Source organism: Lampris incognitus, chromosome 14, assembly GCF_029633865.1.
Source record: "Lampris incognitus isolate fLamInc1 chromosome 14, fLamInc1.hap2, whole genome shotgun sequence".
NCBI lineage: Eukaryota > Metazoa > Chordata > Actinopteri > Lampriformes > Lampridae > Lampris > Lampris incognitus.
In genome coordinates this window covers 14,740,863-14,763,310 of record NC_079224.1, presented here as the reverse complement: position 1 = coordinate 14,763,310, position 22,448 = coordinate 14,740,863, and the positions used below count along the sequence as shown (strand labels likewise).

Sequence of the window (22,448 nt, the reverse complement as noted above, 5' to 3'; positions counted from 1 at the left end):
GACTCGTTTTAAAACATGTTTCGCTACAATTCGGTATGGAGTATTTTACAAAAAGCCAGAAATCGGCGTATGCTCATCATATTCAGAGTACAGGACGTCTGTCACCTTGCTTTTCTGTACATAAATGGATTTGGTTTGACCTCGTGCCATTCTGCGCAGATAAGCATCACAGCTGTCGCTGATCCGAACACTGCCAGACCAATCTGACAGACGCGCGGCCACACTCTACTCGAATGGGGGGGGGGTGTCCTCTTTGGCCGTGGTCAGGAATCAAGAATCAGGAACATTTATTTGTCATTTCATTTCATGCACTTGAAATGAAACATGATGTGCTATGAAAAATGCAACTTGATTGATTGATTGATTGACTGATTGATCTGGTGCTAATACAACAAATAACTATTAAAGCAGACTAAGGGTGTCCAAAGTTTATCGATGGCCAACACTGTGACACGCTACGATCGAAATGTGATTGGGCACTGTCTATAAATTAACTTGCATACAAGTAGTCCGTTTTTGGGGGTGCTGCAGCACCCCTAAATTGAACCCCAGCACCCCTAAAATTGAAGAGATTTTTTATTTTTTACTGTATGTCCATGTTTAATAAGCTGAAGAAATGTCAAAACCATATCCAGTATATGGTTTAAACGTAATATTTTAACAACAAAATTACAGCACCACCCCATCCTTCGAAGATGGTTTGATTCACCCCCCCCCCCAAATTTATCTTGCCTGGCCGGCCAGCACTCTGGCTGTTCAGCACCCCTAAAGCTCTGATCCTAGAATCGCCCCTGGCCTCCAGAAAACGGTTGCGAAATCTCCAATCCTTCATAAATTTCTTACCACATATACTATGCCATGTTTGACGAGGTCACGACATTTATGTACGTCAATAATCCTGTTTTTAGCATGCACACATAATTTGGCATCAAAATAAAAAAAATGTCAACGAATTTATTTTTGGATTGACTTTGACTTGAACGAATCAAGCGACGGGTTTAGCCGTCCAAGGCTGAGGATAACCAAGCACTGCAGCAACTGCTGAGAGGCTTTCAGTCCCTCTCAGACACCTGAGTGGGAAACGGTGGGGGTGGCGTTATTTTGTCAGTGGACATTTTAGTTTAAATCCAGTTGATGGTCGTAATGTGACATTTCGGACGCAAACCGCCACTAAAAAGAATCAAGAAGAAGAAGAAGAAGAAGAAGAAAGAGCTGACCAATCACAAACTCACAAATGAAAAAATGGGCGGGTTATAGCGAAACAGCTGGTGAGCGCACTCTAGGTGGACCGGGCAGTGCGGTTGATGGAGGAGACAACAACAACAAGCTAAGCGTCATGAGGGTCCCTATAACCCTGGTTTGGGCCGCTTTTTTAACACAAAAGGTGAGAGACGCTGTACTGTTCCCTTCGCAAAATGGTTCTGCGTTCACCTCTGTCGCTGCCTACACGTGTTGTGGAGGAACAAATAGTTTTTTGGACCTTGCATGGTTAGCTTACATGCTACGGCTATGTTAGCTTGCGGAGATCACCGATCGGGCCCGTTAAACTACCGCACATCATTTAACTGTTTTAAACAAATCACCAAACTCAGTTGTTTTGATGTCTCCGCAATGTCACCTAGTAATTCAGACAACTCCGTAAACAAAGTTTTGAGTTTGGGAGCGTTTTGACAACCAGTGTCAATTGTACAGCCGTTAGTATTAAACTGACACGTTAGATGACGGCTATAGGAGTTACAAGAGAGTAAGTGCACGTTAGAGCACAAGGGCACAGTCATTACCGATACGTTGGAATCGAGGAGTGTTTCAGCAGCAAAGTGTTGACATCAATGGCCCATTCCTTTTCTAATTAAAATGAGGTCCAAACGTTCTATAACAGCGTGGGGGAGCGCTTTACAATACATTTGTAAAACAGGCATTTTTGCAAGAGTTTATAAGGTATTGCACAAGAGGTGAATCAATAAATATTCCATCAGCACTTTAAGGATCACTTGTTGATTTAGAAGTTCTTACATCGATTTTTTATATTGACAGGTCGTTGGTGAGTATGGCATGGCCCATTTCAGTGATAAGGGCAAAAGCAAAGGAAAGGACTACTGCATATTCTTCAACTCACAATGGGCACGCCTACCTCAGGACCTCAATAAGGCAGTAAGTGAATGGTTATAAACATCAAAATAAATGTATCCTCATTTTGGGGTTGGCTCAGATTCATTTTAACACATTCAAGTTGTGGATTTTTGAAACCTAAAAGTTTAGCTCGCTTGTAACACAATTAAAAGTCCATCATACCCAGTCAAAGAAATAAAATGAGAATAAATGCTTTCTCATTAGGTTAAATTTACAGTCATGAGCTGGTGTTGGTTGGCCTCATTCCAAATCTTCTATGACTGTAACAAAAGTGGTTATGATGAAGGTCTACCTTCACATACTCTGAATATCATGCAAAGTGTACTTATTTCTCTGGGTTCTAAATTTATAGATCTAGAATGTCTACCAGTTAATCTAATCTGGTGGGATTAATGTTTTATCTCATGTTTTTAATGTTGAAACTTTGAAAGTAATTTAGCTTCCATTTTCTATGTTTACACAGTTGCACGTACAGTTCTTTTTCTCTTAAGTGTTCATTGATATATGTATTCCTCTTTTTCATTCCGTAGTCACATCTCCAGATCTATGACCTGACTGCATCGGTTCTCTGCTCCCCATCTGAGGTCCCTGAGGGAGGCTTCCCTAACCGCATCCCCATGGTGATGAGGGGCAACTGCACCTTCTATGAAAAGGTCAGACTGGCGCAGATTAATGGTGCCAAGGGCCTGCTCATTGTCAGCAAAGACAGGCTGGTAAGTAGCAAATTGCTTTTCGATCAAGAAAAATGTTTGCACCCTCAATTGTGGGAATTTTTTGACCACTAGCAATGCAGCTCAGGGTTTTCTGTATGCAATGGCATTTTACATACAAAGTGATGCATATTGGGAGACTGTTGTCCATACTGTTCAGTAACCAAGGGGGATATCACAAGATTGGCATGCATACTTGGGCACTGCTGTACAATATTCAAGGTTTATACGGCCATGGTAAATAGGAAAAAGTCCTAGAAATTGACATTTATGTTTTTCTAGGCATGGAAATGATATGGAATTTGTATGGCATGTAGCTGTGTATTACTTTTCAAGTTTTAGCTTGGCTGGTCTTATCAGGTGTGTGTCACAGTAGTGCATCAAGTTATTAGAAGCTCAGTACAAAAATGTTAATGCTTTTCTTTGTTTTTCTTTCATTTTTAAAACAGACACCACCAGCAGGAAACAAAAGTCAGTATGAGGAAATTGATATTCCCGTAGCACTGCTCAGCTACTCTGATATGCTGGACATAAGCAAGGTGAGAGGATAACGTATTTGTCAGCCATTTGAACAATGGGCCATCTGGGCACCTTTGGGATATAGCTAACTTTTTAATGATGCTACTAGTCTCGCTCTACGTTGATAGTGTTAGAGAATAAGCACAATGACAACAATGAGTACACACATCTCCATTTATTATTTATCAAATGTGTTGCAGCTGGGAGAAGTAAAGATCCAAAGTTGGGTTTATTTATTTTTTTTAAAATTGCCATAATAATAATTTTAAAAAAAAAACCTCTTCTGTGCCTTCTCAAAGCCGAGGGGAAGGTTCAGCTCTTTCATAGCCAAGCAACCTCCCTACAATAAAAGGGTAATGGAACCCTTTATTCTTAGAAGTGTTTGGGAGAGCCCTGATGTTAGGCCTGACCCATACTTGCTGTCTTCCACCCTGGCTCACAACATGAATAGCAGACCTCAGCAAACATCCCCTCATCCATTTATGACCTCCAAACCCTAGCTTCCATCCAAGTTCTGCAAGCTAAGTTCAAATCTGACTGTATCGCTCTTTCGATCTCTGTACATAGCATTGTAGTTTTCATTCCTTAAATATATAGTTAAAGCTGGTTCATCAACAATGATGTAATGTCGAAGGCAGGAATCTATGAGGGACCATTGTGTTACCTCCAACGAAGTTTCCCCTAATAAGCCCATGTACTTTTAGGTTTGTATTTATGCTCTTGACATCAAGTAAACATATCATCACTCACTTCCCAAACCAGATCTAATTCTGTTTCCTTATCCCTGCAGACCTTTGGGAAAGGAAGAAAGGTTGCCATGTATGCGCCCAATGAACCAGTGTTGGACTACAACATGGTCATCATCTTTTTAATGGCAGTGGGAACAGTTGCCATCGGAGGCTACTGGGCTGGATGCAGGGACAGCAAGAAGTAAGTGGGAATAGCGTAAACAAATGGCGTCCCATTCTATGGGTTTTGATGATCAGGTGTGATGCAGTATGGCAAAGGTACCAAAATAATTTGACAGAACATGCAGCCGATTACAGGATGCAAAATACTCAAAGATTAGCCGTGCATGCTGTGCTTTATTCAAGGCTTAAATATTACACAAAAGTTATGTCTCGGGGAGTCATATCCTTTCTGAGGATTTGTCCTAGTTTATCACTGCCAGGAAGTATACTTGTACTTTTGTGTGGGAACTAGACCTTTGAGCCCTCGTTTGTGTTTCCTGTATGTTTTCTTGATCGCTTGGTCTTATCGTAGAAGAGCTTGCATACGTCTCTTTTGTGTAAAACAGCATAATCCAGTATATATCATTGTGGCTCTGCTTAAGGGGCAGGGCTGTTGCCATTTTAGTCCACCAGCATGACTCACCAGTTTAACTCAATCTGAGTCCCTGTTACCTGTCAGAGTTTCCATGGTGACTAAGGACACGATCAGAAGAGGTCTCTTACGCATGGAGCTCAAAAAGACAACAAAGTTCAGAATTAGAGCTTCTCATCTAGGGCTCCATATTAAACAGCTTGACAACTGTTAGTTGTGATACCGGTTACTATGGCAAATAACTTAACAATTAGATGGCTAGTAAAATGGTAAAAGTGGCAAATGATTTTTTTTACCTGGAACTATGGCGGGGGGGGGGGGGTTACCTTCATGCTCTGATCTGCACTCGTTTGCCTTTTGAGCCGTGACCAAAATCAATATGGTTGTGAGTTGTCGAGGGATCACAAGTCAGCTCTGCTTAAGTTTGAAACACAGCGTTTAAGCTCTCAAACAGTAATTTCTAGTTTTTTTCTAGCCTCCTTGCACCTCTCTCCCTTGTCTACAGGCGTTACATGAAGCACAAGCGTGACGACAGTATGGAGAAGCAAGACGAGGAGACAGTGGATGTCACACCAATCATGATCTGTGTATTCGTGGTCATGTGCTGCAGCATGCTGGTGCTTCTCTACTTTTTTTACGACCGTCTAGGTATAACACACACGCACACGCACGCACGCACGCACGCACGCACACACACACACACACACACACACACACACACACACACACACACACTATCCAGTGTTAATACTGCTTTGGTATTTAGAAGCAGCAATGTGGCTGGAAGTGAAGCTAGGTTTTAGCCCCATATTGTCTTGGTAGGTCTGGCTGAAAAGAATTATTGAGAAAATGTTTCTTGCCTATCAACAGCTACTGTCAAGATAAAGTTGAGCAAGGCATCTAACCCACTATTGCTCCCCAGGGACCTCTCAATAGCCAGCAGTAAAAGACTGTCATTATGCTGTGCATTTTCTAGCTGCAAAGAGGGACATGTTTACTCAGTAAACTGGATAATAATTGATTAAGACAAGTTTTTTTTATTACTGATATATAGCATGCTAATTCTCCAGCACACAGCTGAAGGCAGTTCAGCTCCCTGTCAGTCATAAAACAGAACCAACAAGCCAACAAAAAGGCACTGTTTTCTTCTAAGGCAGACTGTGTTAGTGTATTATATATTTAGTGACACAAACAAAATACATTAAAGTCAAGATTATTTAAAGCACATTTCACAGAGGTTTTTATAGTTAAAAGAAATCAATTAAGAATACACAGATCAAGAATAACACTACAAACCCAAGATGATCAAATTGATTAATTATTAAAGTCCTAACTATCATAGTTGTGATTCTTTCCTTTTGCTGTCTAGCTATTTGGGTGATAGCCATCTTCTGCGTGGCCTCCTCTGTCGGCCTGTACAGCTGTCTGTGGCCTTTTGTCAGGAGGCTTCCTTTCTGCAAGTGCAGGTGAGGCTCTTGAAGTTAAAAGGAACCACATGTACACAGAGTAATCATTGTAGATACATGTGGACCATCCTCGTTCTAATAACGTTAATATGTTTTTTGTTTTTTGTTTTTGTTTTGCTTGCGGCCTTTGTAGGATCCCGGAGAATAACCTGCCGTACTTGCACAAGCGACCTCAGATCCGCATGCTGCTGCTGTCAGCTGTCTGCATCGGAGTTAGCGTCACCTGGGTGGTGTTTCGCAATGAGGATCAGTGAGTGTACATAGTGAAATGGTGTCAAATACACACAGATGGACACCTTGTATGGCTGCCCGTACAAAGGACATAACCTGATTTGCGGTTGGCTTTGTTCTCTCGTGGTGTTGTGCAATCTGATTGAGTGAACAATGCGATGGCATGTCCATCAGTAAAGTTGACCTGGACTGTTTTACACTTAAGGTACATGTATTTGCACATTCTGTGCGATTGGAGGTGAGCTGGGCTTCCACGGTGCCATCGTTTTCATAACATATAGTCAATACTTCTTCTCTGTTCAACACTGTGACACCCTCTCTGAGTAGTGATTGCTAACTGTTTGCCTGGGTGACGTAATATCGCCCTAATGCTCCCGTCTGTGTGTGAGTAATGTCTTGTTCGTCAGAGATGGATGGTGGTGGTGATGTGGAGTTTTGTCCCAGCCAGGAAACTGGGCAGGGCTGACTTGTCTGTTTTTTTTTCTTTATGTTTGTGTGTGTGTATGTGCATTTCCTCCTGCAGGTGGGCGTGGGTGCTTCAAGACGCCCTGGGGATAGCCTTCTGCCTCTACATGCTCAAAACAATCAGGCTGCCCACGTTTAAGGTGGGTGGATGCCGTCACAGGCCGCTTGCAGTAATGTCTGTGCTCTTTTCAGACACTCCGCTCCCAGTCGTTTCCAGTGATGATTCCATGTATCCTTGGATTCAGCCCCATAATGTTTGTGTTTTGTTATCTTGTCCAGAATTATAAATAGGTTTTTCAGTTTGTTGAGCCCAAAAAAATTAATGAGTTTGTCAGTGCTTGTTACTTATGCCATTTCGAAAGCAACTGAGTTGATTATTTCTCTCTGGGAGTGAAAATTTATTGCACTTTTTGTTATCTTGTTTTTATTTTGCAGTACATCCCTGAAATTGACTTTCACGTCCTAATTTGTCTTTGAATGTCACACATTAACGTGCATGAGCACTGTGTGAACGATCGTGGTAATTAAACAGTGTTGATGTCCAGTGTTCTTCTCACCTTTTTTGTTCAGCACAGTCAAAACAATGGATACCTTGTGAACCTGATTGAGTAACCCCTTCTGCCACCAAGCATTTTGGCTTGCTCAGTGTGTGTCCATATACTATGTCTTCTTTTATTCACTTAATATTCTCTCTCTCTCTGTCTCTACAGGCCTGCACTTTACTCTTGGTGGTCCTTTTTGTCTATGATGTCTTCTTTGTATTTATTACACCCTTCTTCACAAAGGTACAGATTGCTCCTGGATAACACACATTTTTGTTCACCTAACCATCCCTCTCAGTTTTTAAAGGTTGAACTTACTTTGCCTTTTTTTCCCAGAGTGGGGAAAGCATAATGGTGGAGGTAGCGGCTGGTCCCTCTGACTCCTCCACTCATGAAAAGGTATGCTTGTTTTTAAGATTCCAGGGGCCCCCCCATTGGGTGGTGTTAGTTTACAGAAACCAAGCCATAACATTTAACCACTGTTCACCTCTGCCTCCAAATGCTCCCATCAGTAACAGGATGGGCAATTCACTTGGTGCGGTTAAAACTGTGGTAACATTAACCTTTTGTGTTTGTTCCAGCTTCCTATGGTGCTTAAAGTGCCACGGTTAAATTCCTCTCCCCTGGCCCTGTGTGACAGGCCGTTTTCCCTCCTGGGCTTTGGTGACGTCTTAGTACCAGGTAACCAACTGCGTTTTTGAACCACAAGTGACTCTCAGCACCAGTACACTTGAGGCCTATTAATTCTTTTCCTTTTTTTAATAAGAGATCCTGAAGCTTTTTTTTTTTTTTTACCCTTACAACCACTTATATGGCTGACTTCGACAGCACTCATATTCTGTTTTTGTCCACTGGAGTGGAAAACTTGCCAGTTGATCGATCACGCTACTTCAGTCCTCAGTTTGCTGTTACGTCACTGGCACAGCAAATGACTATAGGCAAGCTTTGATATGCTTTAAAACCATCGCACAACAATATAACACACCTACACAAAGGGCTACAATGTGTAATTTCATGTCAGCACTTTTGTTAACAAATTGATCTCTTAGGGTTAGGATTAGTGCTGACATTCGTAGTCATGTCAGCACTACGAAACATTTCATTTTATATGACCTTTGTTGAAAACAGTCGATGTTAATATCAGAAGCCAAAAATTAGGTTATTTTGTTCCCCAAGTATTTAGGGGTAATCATGGTCATTGTAATAATTTGGCAAAATAATATGAATTATGAGTACAGCCATATGTCACACTGTGTACAAGTCATGTCTAAATCTACTTACTACATTATGGTTAAACACAGTAGCTGCCCTTGCTAAAAGACTTAAATTTCTCTTTCCTCTTTCCTTCAGGTCTATTGGTTGCATATTGTCACAGGTTTGACATTTTAATGCAGTCCTCAAGGATCTACTTTGTGTCCTGCACCATTGGTAGGTATCTAACATATTTAACTAGCTGATGCTTATCACTGTGCTGTTCTGCTTTATGATTCAAAAAGCAAAACTTAGTGTTGCTGAAGATACTGCGAGACTGAAGATGTCACTTATGCCCCTTTTCCACTACATGGTACTGGCTCAACTCGCCCTTTTTTTCGTTTTCCATTACTGGAAAGTACCGGCATTTTGGTAACTTAACACTTTTCTGGTACCTCCTTTGTTGAGGTTCCAAAAAAACTGGAGCGGGTACCAATATCCCTGTAGACCTCTGACTGGTCAGAGAAACGCATCACTGCATCATTTTGCGTCACTGCGTCGTCAATGCGCATATGGGATATCACCCGGCATTTTTAAAGACCTAAGCGGAGTTATCTTAAAAGTACATTTTGAAATTGAAAACCAGGCGCTGCTATGACGACCAGCTACACTGAGGGGGTACTGTTACAGTAATGGAAAATGACACAGAAGTGAGTTGAGTCGAGCCGAGCCGGTTCCATGTGGTAGAAAAGGGGCATTAGTTGAGTGATGAAACGTATCTGTCAATAAACGTATCCAGATGAACTGATTCAACCTTCTTTGATTTTCTTACCTGGATTATTGAGAATGCATCAAGACATTAGTATTGCTGAATTACTGTACATTTTAAAGAAATAATTTTCCTAAGTGGCTTGTTCCAGTAGTCGCCTACCTTTTCAGGAGTTACCCAGAAATGACATACAGGAGTATTTTGTTACATCCATTGTCTGGGCATTGTTTCTTTGGCCCTTGCAGTCTTAACTATTGGCTTGTTATGTTAGTGATCAAGGAGCTTATCGCACAATGTCACTGTCAATATATGTTGGCTAAATGCTTTAAGTTAGCCATCTCCAGGAGGTGCTATGGAGCCCCAAACCAAGATGGCGGCTTAATGTGGAAACGCTGTACAACCTCGCAACAAACCAACTTTTAAAACCCTAAGTTAACAAAACCAACTGAACTGGGACTATGTCAAAAATGACTAATCAAAGACTGATATCTTCACCCGAAAATGCGGTTCCCAAACACCAGAAATAAGCATTCCATAGACAGAAAAAGACGAGGAAGCTACTAGCAGCATAGCGGATCTATCAGTGGTGCTAGCTGAACTAAAGTCACTTTGCTCTGAGTTTGGAGGATTCGGCTCCAAGCTGGACAGTATAGATGACTGCCTGGCTAAGATGGCCAGCTCTGTTGCTCGGAAAACAGTATGTCAGAAGTGACGCGAAATGTTGCTTCCAATACCACATGGATGGAAGAGGCTGAAAACCAGATAATGTCAACAGAGGAGCACCTGAGGAAAAAAAAAAAACTAGACTGAACTAACCAACGCCATGAAACGAATCGCCGTCCTGGAATCCAAGATTGTTGAAACCTTAATTCTATTAAGGACTCCATGGACCCGAATGAACATTTCTAAAAGGCAATACTGGCATACAATTCAGTGGCTACTTTGGTTTTATTTTTATAATATGTGGGAGTATATAATGTTCCAAGATATAAGTAGGTGTATGGTTGATAGACACTATGTGGAGTTAGCTTTGCATAGTTCAGCTGCTCCTCCATAGAATAGATCAGCACAAGTTCTATAGTTTTTCTTTTTTGTTGTTGTAAGTTAGAAATTCAAATTTGTAAGTGTATTTGTTTTTCTTTTTTCTTTTTTTTTTTGTATGTTGCCAACTCAACACCACAGAAATATTTCTTACTCCCTTTGATATGTACTGTATATGGAACAAACACTCAGAATATCTTTAATATAAAAGTCACAAGCTGGAATGCTAGAGGACTAAGGAAGTTAACCGAATTGAAACAGGTTCAAATAGCTTAAGTCAGTCCGGGTAGCGTAGCCTACCATTGCCTATCATCACGAGGATTGCTGGTTCGAATCCCCATGCTACCTCCAGCTTGGTCAGGCGTCCAGCAGACACAATTGTCTGTGTCTGTTGGTGGGAAGCCAGATGCGGCTATGTGTCCTGGTCACTGCACTAGCGCCTCCTCTGGTTGTTTGGGGCGCCTGTTCGGGGCAGGGGGGACTGGGGAAAATGCCGTGATCCTCCCACGCGCTATGTCCCCCAGGTGAAACTCCTCACTGTCAGGTGAAAAGAAGCGGCTGGTGACTCCACATGTATCGGAGGAGGCATGTGGTAGTCTGCAGCCCTCCCCGGATCGGCAGAGGGGATGGAGCAGCGACTGGGATGGCTCAGAAGCATGGGGTAATGGGCTGGATACAATTGGGGAGGAAAAGGGGGGGGGGAATCCAAGCTTTTCTCAGAAGCTCCTGAATTTGTTTGTCATCATTTTCAATGAGTGCTTCTGGTGAGACTGTTGGGTCGAGGAAGCATGCAGCAGTAATGAGGGGTGAGAACTTTGAATCACTGGGATCAAGGAAACAGCTGAAGCATTGGTCCATGTTTGCCCTCATCGTCTGTGCCAGAGAAGCTAGGTCCGTGTAGCAAGCACCCTGAGCCTGGGGGAACTCGGACAGGTGAGCACTCAGGTCCAGGAGGGCTTGCAACACCAGGGATAAAGACATTTTGTCGCTGTGGAGCATCTGGATGCGCTCAGCGAAGGGGAGAAGCAGATCTCTGAGAGCAGGCAGCTTCTGCCACTCACTTGGAAGTAGACAGTCCCAGCCCATCACGTCAGCTACCTGAACAAGTGAGTCCTTCTCTTGGAAAAGGCGTGATATCATCAGGTATGTACTGGACCTTCTAGTGGGGCAGTCTTTGACCAGAGTGAGTCCACACAGCTGCAGCAGTTTCAATTGCCACAGACAACTTGCAGAAGAGCCTGACAAGTACTCGAACTTTGCCAAGGAGTCGTTTGACAGTTACTTCTTTCTGGATAATGTTCACCACAAGTTGCAGTGTATGGACAATGCAGGGGGTCCTCTTTATGGCTCTGTAGCATTGGTCTTCGACAGCATTGCACATTTGTGTTTTAGACTGAAATAAATGTATATGGTTTGTTGGTACAGTGGGTATTATAGTGATCCAGGGTGCACAGTGCCACAGTGACTTAACTGTTCGTAAGTGTCACAGCAAGGGAGAAGAAACTGTTCCCATGTCTGGTGGTTTTTGTGTACAGTGTTCTGTGGCATCTACCAGAGGGGATAATTTGGAACAGGTTGTGTCCAGAATGTGAGGGGTCTGCAGTGATTTTCCCTGCTTGTTCCCTGACTCTGGAGGTGTATAAGACCTGAATGGTTGGCAGGTCAGCACTGATAATCCTTTTTGCAGACCCAACTGTTCGTTGTAGTCTGTGACTGTCCTGTTTGGTGGCCGATCCAATCCAGACAGTGATGGAATTGCAGATAACAGACTCAATGACTGCAGTGTAATCCTGGATCAGCAGCTCTTGAGGCAGGTTGTATTTTCTAAGTTGGCGCAGGAAGTACATCCTCAGCTGGGCCTTTTTGATGACTGTGTTGGACTCTCACTTCAGGTGCTGGGAGATTGTACAACCCAGGAACCTTAAGGATTCCACAGCTGACAGTGCTGTTAAGTATGGTGAGGAGGAGGGGGGCAGTGATGTGGGGCTCCTCCTGATGTCCACTGTCATCTCCACAGTTGAGTGTGTTCAGCTCCAGTTTGTTGTGACCACACCACAAGGCCAGCTGTTTGTCCTCCCATCTGTATGCAGTCTCATCTCCATCTCGGATGAGGCCAATGACAGTTGTGTTGTCTGCAAATTTCAGGAGTTGAACAGACGGGTCTCCTGAGGTATAGTCATTGGTATGGAGAGAGAAGAGCAGTGGAGAGCGCACTCATCCCTGAGGGGCGCCAGTGCTGACTGTCTAGGTGCTGGATGTGATTTTCTCCAGCCTCACCTGCTGCTTCTTGTCTATCAGGAAGTTTGTGATCCACTGATAGGTGGAGGCAGGCACAGTGAGCTGGGTGAGTTTGGTGAGTAGGACTTCTTCTGGGATGATGGTATTGAACGCCAAGCTGAAGTCCACAAACAGGATCCTTGTGTATGTCCCTGGAGAGTCAAGGTTTTGAAAGATGTAGTGCTGTCCCATGTTGACTGCATCATCCACTGATCTGTTTGCCCAGTAGGCGAACTGCAGGGGGTCTATCAGGGGGTTTGTGATGTCCTTCATGTGGGTCAACACCAGTCTCTCAAAGGACTTCATGACCACAGACGTCAAGGCGATGGGCCTGTAGTCATTCAATCCAGTGATGGAGGATTTCTTGAGGACTGGGATGATAGTGGAGTGTTTGAAGCAGGAGGGGACTTCACACAGCTCCAGTGACTTGTTGAAGATCCATGTGAAGATGGGGGCCAACTGGTCTGCGCAGGCTTTCAGACAGGAGGGTTACACACCATCTGGGCCTGGTGTCTTCCTGATCTTCTGTCCTCTTCAGAGACCGTCAGTGCTGGTGGGGAGAAGAGGGGTGATGGCAGGGGGTACAGTTGGCTGTGTGATGCCTGAGTTGGAATGCTTGAGGGTTGATCAAACCTGCAGTAAAACACATTCAAGTTAACTTTAATTGACTTTGGACTCCTGCAGGCCAGGGGAATGATGGTGTTATCTTAGAGAAAAATGGATATACCTTCGATACATGTGTGGGTGAAAGAAATGTCATCCTGTATTTGAGGAACTGACCTACATAACCAGAGGAAGGGCAGGAGAATTTGAAAAGTGTGGAAAACTTTGTTGGGAGTTTCTTGGACGTCAAGGTGCACAGTCATTTTGAAATTGCTATGTGTTGAGTGCTTCTACGTTGTTTTTTGTCTGCTTTTTTATTTCTTTGTTAATTATATGAAGTATGTGAAATGTCTGTTTTCCTTTGATGATTGTGAAAACTGTAGCTACATGTTTATTTTTTAGTTTAATTATTGTTATTATCTGTTTTTAAGTGTGAAATATATGCAAAGTTCAATAGAAATATTGTTAAAAAAAAGTTGGCGATCTCCAATCATGAGCAATGGAGGGTCAAAAATGTTGCAGGATTTCTTGGTAGCCAATCACTGCATACGATGATTTCACTAACTGGCCAGGGTTTGACCTGACTGAGCATGTCTCTCTCTCTCTCTCTCTCGATCTCTCTCTCTCTCTCTCTCTCCAGCTTATGGCATCGGCCTGCTGATCACCTTCGTGGCGCTGGCTGTGATGCAGATGGGCCAGCCGGCCTTGCTCTACCTGGTGCCTTGCACTTTGCTCACCAGCCTCGCCGTGGCACTGTGGCGCAGGGAACTGACCCAGTTCTGGACTGGAAGTGTATTTGTGGTGAATACCAGTTTGATATGAGTGCCTACTGCCGAAGAATGGGGAAAAAAAAGACTTGAATAACAAAACAAAACAAAAACATCAACAACAACAACAACAAAATCTCTAGTGTTAAATAACACGCACAGTAAAGTAGAATTTCAAGTTGAGTAACCCCTTCAAAAGGTTCCACCCTTTCCAACTGCCTCTTTCTGTTCTGCTGTCCACCTCCCTCTGATCACTGCCCCGTTCCCGACCCCCACCCCCCTCCCATCACTGCCCCCTTCCCTTCTCACCCCACCCTCCAATTTCCCCCTTTTTATTTTACTGTGGGTGTGCTCTAGTCTGGCGGTGAGAGTTCAGCTGTCTGTGAATGTCGCTGCAGGTATCTTATCTGGGCTCACTTCTGCCTCCACTTTCACACCATGGAAGTATTATAACCTTACTTTAGGTTACTTTTTATTGTTGTTGGTTTCGCCTTTTTTCCTAGAGGTCAGATGTTTCCATTTCTTTTGTGTTCACACATCAGTGGTAGACCAGCAATCAGTGAATGGAGACCACTGATAAATAGACCAGTCACTGGTGGTGATGACACACATGCTGCTTACACAACTGGTTATTTCTTAGAGACTTAGACAGTGCTTTGCTTGGGTAGCATGTTGTTTATTTCACCTGTTGGTTTGGAGGGAGTCAAAGCAAGCTTTGGATTATCTTTAAAGTGCTTTCTCTGCCATCTTGTACTTTAAGAGATGCCTGTGTACAGTAATGCCTCTGAAAACAATATCTGGCAAATCAAGCTTCTTGTTAATTTGAGTTTATCTGTAAAAAAAAAAAAGACAAGGAAAACTCAACTATCTAATTAAATTACTTAATTAAATTAATTTAATTTTATCAACTTAATTAAATTGCTTAATTGAAGTACTTGTGGACAGAGAAATAACTGTATATGTTTCCCCCCCTCCTTCTCTATCTGCGCCTCTCTTCTTCCTGGTTTTAATTAGTCATTAAAGGATAGAATCACTTTTTTTTTATCCAGATCTCATTGAAACATTGCTGGATATTTAAAATTATACAGACAAAAGCTGTATTGCTTGCTTCAGTATTGAGAAACTCATCACTTTGCTGAATTTTCTAATTTGAATTCAATACTCAGGAACTCATTTAAGCCTTCAAAAACCATGATATATCTCACGATATAGCTCCTTGGGAGTCCCACTGTACGGTTCCACCGGTGTTAATTTGTTTGTTCAGAAAAAGGATTGAGTTGGAGTAAAGTTTGATTTGATTTGGAATTACTTTTTCAGTTGACAGTAAATCCCAACCATCTGCACTTTTGGGTGTTGGCTTCAAACTACATACTTTCAGATAAAGTGCAACAGATTTCAAATTGACAGAAAGCAAGGTTTGCAACTATTTTTGTCAGCTTGCTATTTTCAAAAAGGAGATATATCAGCGGGCGTCCGGGTGGCGTGGCGGTCTATTCCGTTGCCTACTAACACGGGGATCGCCGGTTCGAATCCCTGTGTTACTTCCAGCTTGGACACAATTGGCCGTGTCTGCAGGTGGGAAGCCGGATGTAGGTTGTGTCCTGGTTGCTGCAGTAGCGCCTCCTCTAGTCAGTCAGGGTGCCTGTTCGAGGGGAGGGGGAACCGGGGGGAATAGTGCGATCCTCCCACGCGCTGTATCCCCCTGGTGAAACTGCTCACTATCAGGTGAAAAGAAGCGGCTGGCGACTCCACATGTATCGCAGGAGGCATGTGGTAGTTAGCAGCCCTCCCCGGATCAGTAGCGGGGGTGGAGCAGAGTGGAAGAGTGGGGTAATTTGCCAAGTATAAGTGGGGAGAAAAAGTGGGGGGAAATCCAAAAAAAAAAAAGGGGGGATCAGTAGCCGGGGTGGAGCAGAGTGGAAGAGTGGGGTAATTGGCCAAGTATAAGTGGGGAGAAAAAGTGGGGGAAAATCCCAAAAAAAAAAAGGGGGGAGATATATCATGGTCTTTGAAAGCTTAAAAAACTGCACCATTGGACTGTTAAAGCCCAGCAAGGAAATTCAGCAGTGATAAGTTCGTACATACTGAAATGACCTGTGAAATTTATTGTCTATACAATTCTAAATGTCGCCCGACGACATCTCACGAGGTCTGGGTTCAGAAAAAAATGAACCTACCCTATAAGATCTGCAAGGTGTATTTCATGTTTGTCTCACGTCGACTATTTTTGTCCCCTGCAGCCTCCCATAGTGCTTGCGCCGATCAATTGTACACAAACTGCAGCACCTCCCACAGAAGGGCAAGCGACCAACCCTGAGACACAAAGCACAGAAGCCACCAATCAAAGTGAGGACCCGCCTCCATACCTGCCTCAGGAAACACAACCTACTGAGAAAGAGGATAATAACAAATCTGAATAAAAAAGGACTGCTAGTACATCTTTTTTTTTTTATTCATTTCATGTTACTTTTATTGTCAAAATTTTTTCTGCGTAGTATCTCATTTGAATTTGTATTGGTTCATAATGGACTAAAGGTATATAGATATAATATATATCTATATCTATATATATATATATATATATATTTCAGTGTACTTGGTGCGAAGGGAAGAATAGAGGGCATCCGCATTCTTAATAGCTGCGTTGACAGGGAACCAGCATTGTACCAGTGAGGAAGATGGCATGGCCTTGTAATTGAGGGGAGGGACAGCTGCACAAAACTACTCACCAGCCCTACTTTCCCCTCCCTCCACCTTCCTCTCCAACCACCTAAAAAGGGAACCAAACACACCTCTAGACTCTGCTTTAGCCGTACCAAACCACACTCTGAACCACAACCCACCACTCTCAGTATCCGTTCAGTTAAGGCTTGTATTGAACAGTTTCGGGGGGGGGGGGGGGGGGGCACAGCACACTTGTGAGGTAAAGACGCGTTGCATCTGAAGCCGTTTCGGGATCTCGTTCCTTTATCCCTCCAATGCCGTTCTAGACTACGCCGGTGTCAGTGTACTTGGAACAGTGGCTCGATACTTTAACACCCTTGTCCCACTAAGCCAAAGGTATCAGATTAGATTTTTGTCGTACTGTTTTTTTTTTAATTTACCCCAAAGCATTGGTTTTCGTTTCGCTTTCATATTACCTTTTTGGATTTATTTGATTTTGCATGCTATGGTTTTTTGGTTTTGAACCTTATCTAAATGTAGAGTATATTGTAAAGTGTACGCTGTTTCGTATACAGTATTGATGGAGAACTGCAAAAATGTTGGCCATTTTTTTATAGTTTTTTTTTTAGCCGTTTTGTTTTTTGCTTTAGTTTTATCATGTCTTAACATTATATTGTTGTTGGTTTTTTTTGGCTTCACCATGCCCATGGATGGAGGAAGAATGTGTATGTGTGGGGGGAAAAACCCCTCAAGTTATTCTACTGTAGATAATGTGCTGCAGTAAAACTGAGCTGAGGAGTGAGTTTGTTGGTGGAGGCTTCTCATGCCTGATGTTCGGGTCGTTTCATTTTCAACGTTTGCACAATATTTTGTAATGGCAGGCTGGCAAGAAGAAGACAATGTTGGCGACATTCGTTCTTGTTTGTGTATTGATATTTACCCACGAGAGTTGAAGAAATTGGAGCTCGTGTGTGTTTTGTAGTGTATGCTTTGTGTTTGTCCAGTGCTAACCTAAGGGTTCATCTTCAGAATGGTGGACGTTTTAATACCAGTTTTAGAGCATAGATATTTACATATTTATGCCGTAGAGCGCAGATATTTTGGGTTCTCATCCAGTAGTCTAGTTACAAGAGTTCTGCACAGAGTTGTTTAAGGTCACGGGAGAAAACGAAGTGCTTGGGGTTCAGAGGTTAAATGTCAGCGGCTTACCTGTCCTGTGCGTGTGCCCTCGCTGATTCAAATGCACACAAACGTTTTACGGGAGAGATTATTCACTGGTATAGTTTGATGTCACCAAGTGGTTTTTAATGTCTCTTTTGAGGGATACATATAATAAAGAAACATTGTATTTCACATTTGGTGTTTTGGGGTTTTTTTTGGATCCCCCCCCCCTTTTCTCCAGCCAATTACCCCACTCTGTCCCAGTTGTTGCTCCACCCCCTCTGCTGATCCGGGGAGGGCTGCAGACTACCACATGCCTCCTCCCATACATGTGGAGTCACCAGCCGCTTCTTTTCACCGGACAGTGAGGAGTTTCCCCAGGGGGACGTAGCACATGGGAAGATCACGCTAATCCCCCCCCTAGCCCCCCCCCAAACTGCCGCCCCGACTGACCAGAGGAGGCGCTAGTGCAGCGACCAGGACACATACCCACATCCGGCCTCCCACCCGCAGACACGGCCAATTGTGTCTGTAGGGACGCCCAACCAAGCCGGGGGTAACACGGGGATTCGAACCACCGATCCCCATGTTGGTAGACAATGGAATAGACTGCTACGCTGCCCAGACGCCCTGTTTCTGTCTTTTTTATTTTATGAACAAAATGAAAAAACCTTTTCAGTAGGGTTTATTTTTGCCACAGCTACTTTTACTCACATTTGGTCTTGAGAAGCAAAAATTGTTGGCGTTTCGCTTAAGATTTATGAATGGTGCAATTATGACCCCATGCAGTGATTTAGGTCAGGCCACAGAGGCCGAAGGTCTCTCCTCATCCTGTTGCTCCTCCTGTGAAGAGGTCCCAACAAAGAGACTCTTGTATTTTGTACGTGTACGGGACTCTGTGTCTGCATTTACATTTGCTAGCTCACCAGGCTGAGCGGTGCAAAGTGTGGCGGAGATTTTAACCAAACTAGAATCAGACTGACTGGCCAACTGAATTTCACTTACCAGCAAATGGTGGCTGGTCGCTCACACGGATTACATTTTGATGAACACAAGATGGAAAGCTGTAACAGAGGGCATTATTTCTTGAGTAAGGTTGAAAGAGTATTGATACAACATGAATCAAGACCTCGCCTAAAATCAAAACAGCAATGTGGGGGCCTATAATAGAGTAAGTATAAATCCTCATGTTGATGCGTGCTCAATAACCCAGGTAGGAAAATCAAAGAAGGTTGAATCAGTTCATCTGGATACAACGTTTATTGACAGATACATTTCATCACTCAACGAAGTGACGTCTTCAGTCTAAACTGACTGCAGGTATCCCCACCCCTTATAAACAATACAGTGGCACAACGACCGAAACCAACGACCAATTTCATATGCGAATATGGTTGTGACCATTAACTAGAGTTTCGGTGGATGGCACAACGCAGGAGAGCTAACACGTCAGGCCAGGACTCCACAGTCTACACCCATCTACAGGCCAGTGGCCACTCTTCCAAGGAAGAGGATGTGCACATCCTTGATGGGGAGGAACGCTGGTTTGAACAGGGAGTCAAAGAGGCCGTCTGTGTGAAGATGGAATGACCATCCCTGAACCGATGGGGGGCTAAGAGTACGTCTGTCACAATCTTACAACGCTGTGATTGCAAACATTCCCAAATCCTCATCAAAACTCTAGTTAATGGCCCTGCCCATATTTGCATAGGAAACTGGTCGTTGGTTTCGGTCGTTATGCAACTGTATTGTTTATAAGGGGTGGGGATACCTGCAGTCAGTTTAGACTGAAGACGTCAATTAGTTGAGTGATGAAACGTATCCGTCAATAAACGTATCCAGATGAACTGATTCCTTTGATATAAATCATCATCATCGGTGGTCACTCGCAGCGAGTATGACTGTCTCCTCCGTTGGGTTGTCTACTTGTGGGTCTTTGGATGGCTCTGGAGGCCAATCCGCGATCCACATAAGGACGCCTGTGTGTGACTTTGTTGAACACGGGGAGACTGGTGCACAGACAACCACCACACTGTCCTTGACAGATCTAGGTCAGGATCCAGTGGCATGGAGTCCAAGACAACAGGGGGCCTATTTCTCTTGCTGCCTTCCCAGCCGTTGCGATGCTTCCCTAAAGTCAGCCATCATCCTCCGCCTGTTCCACCGTTGAGGTCTTGGGTGGATTGCTCTTTGTCAGGGACCTCCTAACTACACAGCACATACATAGTTGACTGCCTCGTACTACGGTTTGCATGGGTACTGGATACCAGCAGTAGAGTAATACCTTCCTCTGTCCAAAGTATTTCCCAGTAGTACAACTGCAGGGATCATTAGTTTATTTTGGATGGCTCACTTGAACTGAATCCCTAACCTAGCATTGTTGCTTTGCCCTGTTCTACCTAATGAGCAAACCTGGACCATCAGTAGACGATACCACAGTTTCTTGTGTGGTACCTCGTGCTCCCGTTGGTCCACTGACATGATGTCCTTTTCAGTCAGGTGGGGCGGAGGTGCGTGTATATGTGTGTTTGTGTAGTGCAGGGCCTCGGTGCTCTGTGAATAGGGTGTCTGTGTGGTTAAGGAGCTGGTAGAAACTGGATGCCTGTCTTAAATCAGCTCTGCTAGCCTGCTGCTGCGCTCAGCACTCACATCCTTCTCCTCATGAGCGATGAAGACGCCTGATGAAACGGTGCACAGGGGAAGGTCTATGCTCTTAACTTAATGTTAACCCAGGAAACCCAGGTCAGTACAAGGTAGCATAAAAGGAGTCCCTAAACCATTGCAAACTGATTCTGGTATCAGCATTGTGTTCAAGAGCCCCAGAGCTGCCATGTAAAAAAAATGTTGGCGCCCCCCCCGCCCCTTTTCTCCCCAATTGTACTTGGCCAATTACCCTATTTTCAGAGCCATCCCGATCACTCCTCCCACCCCCTCTGCCGATCCGGGGAGGGCCGCAGACTACCACATGCCTCCTCTGATACAGCCGCTTCTTTTCACCGGACAGTGAGGAGTTTCGCCAGGGGGACGCAGCGCGTGGGAGGATCACGCTATTCCCCCCAGTTCCCCCTCCCCCCTGAACAGGCGCCCCAACCAACCAGAGGAGGCGCCAGTGCATCAACCAGGACATAGATCCACATCCGTCTTCCCACCCGCAGACACAGCCAATTATGTCTGTAGGGGTGCCCGACCAAGCCGAAAGTAACACGGGGATTCAAACCAGCGAACCCCATGTTGGTAGGCAACGGAATAGACCGCTACGCTACCCAGACGCCCTGCCATGTAATTTTTGTTTCTTCTAGTGAAACTGTTTCTTTTTAAACTTCATGGATTTGGGGAAGGTCATTGTATCATAGACACTCCTTCCTAGCAAAGCCCTTCTTCATATTCATAGTTACACACATTCATCACTGGGAACTGCCCAGTGTATGATGCCACTGGGCAGCGAAGGTTAAAGGTGAAGTGCCTTGTTTGAATTCACCTTTATAGTAACTGAAGTAAGCAGAAGTGCTGTTCATTCATTTTCCACTTTTACATTTTTCCCAGCTGGTCCGGCGAATCCGGTCACAAGGCTGCCTTGTCAAACTTTTTTTTTCTCTTTAAATACGTTTTTTGAAACAGGTATACAACATACACGAACAAAAAAAAACAAAGTAGAAATTCCTCCTCCCCTCCAAGGCTCAAGGAAAAGAAAAAGGACTATGCAGGAACATCTTATTCCAATTCCACATGATAACTAACTGGATGATGGTTCCCATATCTAAAAAGGGGGACTGGAGGGTGTGCTCCAATTATCGGGGCATCACATTGCTCAGCCTCCCTGGGAAAGTCTACTCTAGGGTGCTGGAAAGGAGGCTCCCACTGACTGTCAAACCTTGGATCCAGGGGGAACAATGCGGATTCCGTCCTGGCCGTGGAACAACGGACCAACTCTTTACCCTTGTGGAAGTGCTGAGGGGGGCATGGGAGTTTGACCAGCCAGTCTACATGTGTTTTGTGGACTTGGAGAAGGCTTATGACCGTGTACCCCCTGGCACTCGGGGGGGGGGGGGGATGCGGGAGTATGGGGTACCGGGGCAGTTGCTACAAGCCATCCAGTCCTTGTATAACCAAAGTGAGAGCTGTGCCCGCATTCTCGGCATAAAGTCAAACACATTTTCGGTGGGTGTCGGAGTCCGCCAAGGTTGTCCCTTGTCTCCGATTCTGTTTGTGATATTCATGGACAGGATCTCAAGGCGCAGCCAAGGTGAGTTTTGTGTCCGTTTTGGGAACCTCAGAATTGCATCTCTGCTCTTGGCAGATGATGTGGTTTTGTTGACTTCATCAGAACGCGACCCCCAGCCCGCACTGGGGCGGTTTGCAGCTGAGTGTGAAATGGCTGGGATGAGAGTCAGTACCTCCAAGTCTGGCCATGGTTCTCTACTGGAAAATGGTGGATTGCTCCCTCCGGGTTGGGGGTGAGTTGTTGCCTCAAGTGAAGGAGTTCAAGTATTTTGGGGTCTTGTTCACGAGTGAGGGTAGGATGGAGCGGGAGATTGACAGGCGGATTGGTACAGCATCAGCAGCAATGTGGATGTTGTACCGGACCGTTG

General features: G+C 44.2%; 1 protein-coding gene across 2 annotated transcripts; it reads left to right on the top strand.

Annotated features, from left to right (window-relative positions):
• Positions 1-1,312: 1,312 nt before the first annotated feature.
• Positions 1,313-18,034, top strand: sppl2 (signal peptide peptidase-like 2). 2 transcript variants are annotated; one of them, XR_008811319.1, is made up of 15 exons: positions 1,313-1,384; positions 2,035-2,151; positions 2,661-2,843; positions 3,290-3,379; positions 4,150-4,289; positions 5,188-5,330; positions 6,052-6,148; positions 6,282-6,398; positions 6,903-6,984; positions 7,555-7,629; positions 7,723-7,785; positions 7,968-8,067; positions 8,737-8,814; positions 13,908-14,212; positions 16,275-16,401. XR_008811319.1 is itself a non-coding variant. In XM_056292555.1 (15 exons), exons 1-15 carry the CDS (start codon positions 1,337-1,339, stop codon positions 16,452-16,454), a joined length of 1,674 nt encoding a protein of 557 aa, XP_056148530.1. In that variant the 5' UTR covers positions 1,313-1,336; the 3' UTR covers positions 16,455-18,034. The 2 variants fall into 2 exon arrangements, 1 of the variants encoding a protein (XP_056148530.1); XM_056292555.1 differs by having other exon boundaries at positions 13,908-14,068; positions 16,275-18,034.
• Positions 18,035-22,448: the final 4,414 nt, after the last annotated feature.

Excerpts from the sequence above, each read along its gene's own strand:
- sppl2 (XM_056292555.1), top strand. The coding sequence starts at position 1,337 with ATGAGGGTCCCTATAACCCTGGTTTGGGCCGCTTTTTTAACACAAAAG. Across the intron at positions 1,385-2,034 it reads CCGCTTTTTTAACACAAAAG|GTCGTTGGTGAGTATGGCAT; the intron begins GTGAGAGACGCT and ends TTATATTGACAG. Across the intron at positions 6,149-6,281 it reads CTTCCTTTCTGCAAGTGCAG|GATCCCGGAGAATAACCTGC; the intron begins GTGAGGCTCTTG and ends CGGCCTTTGTAG.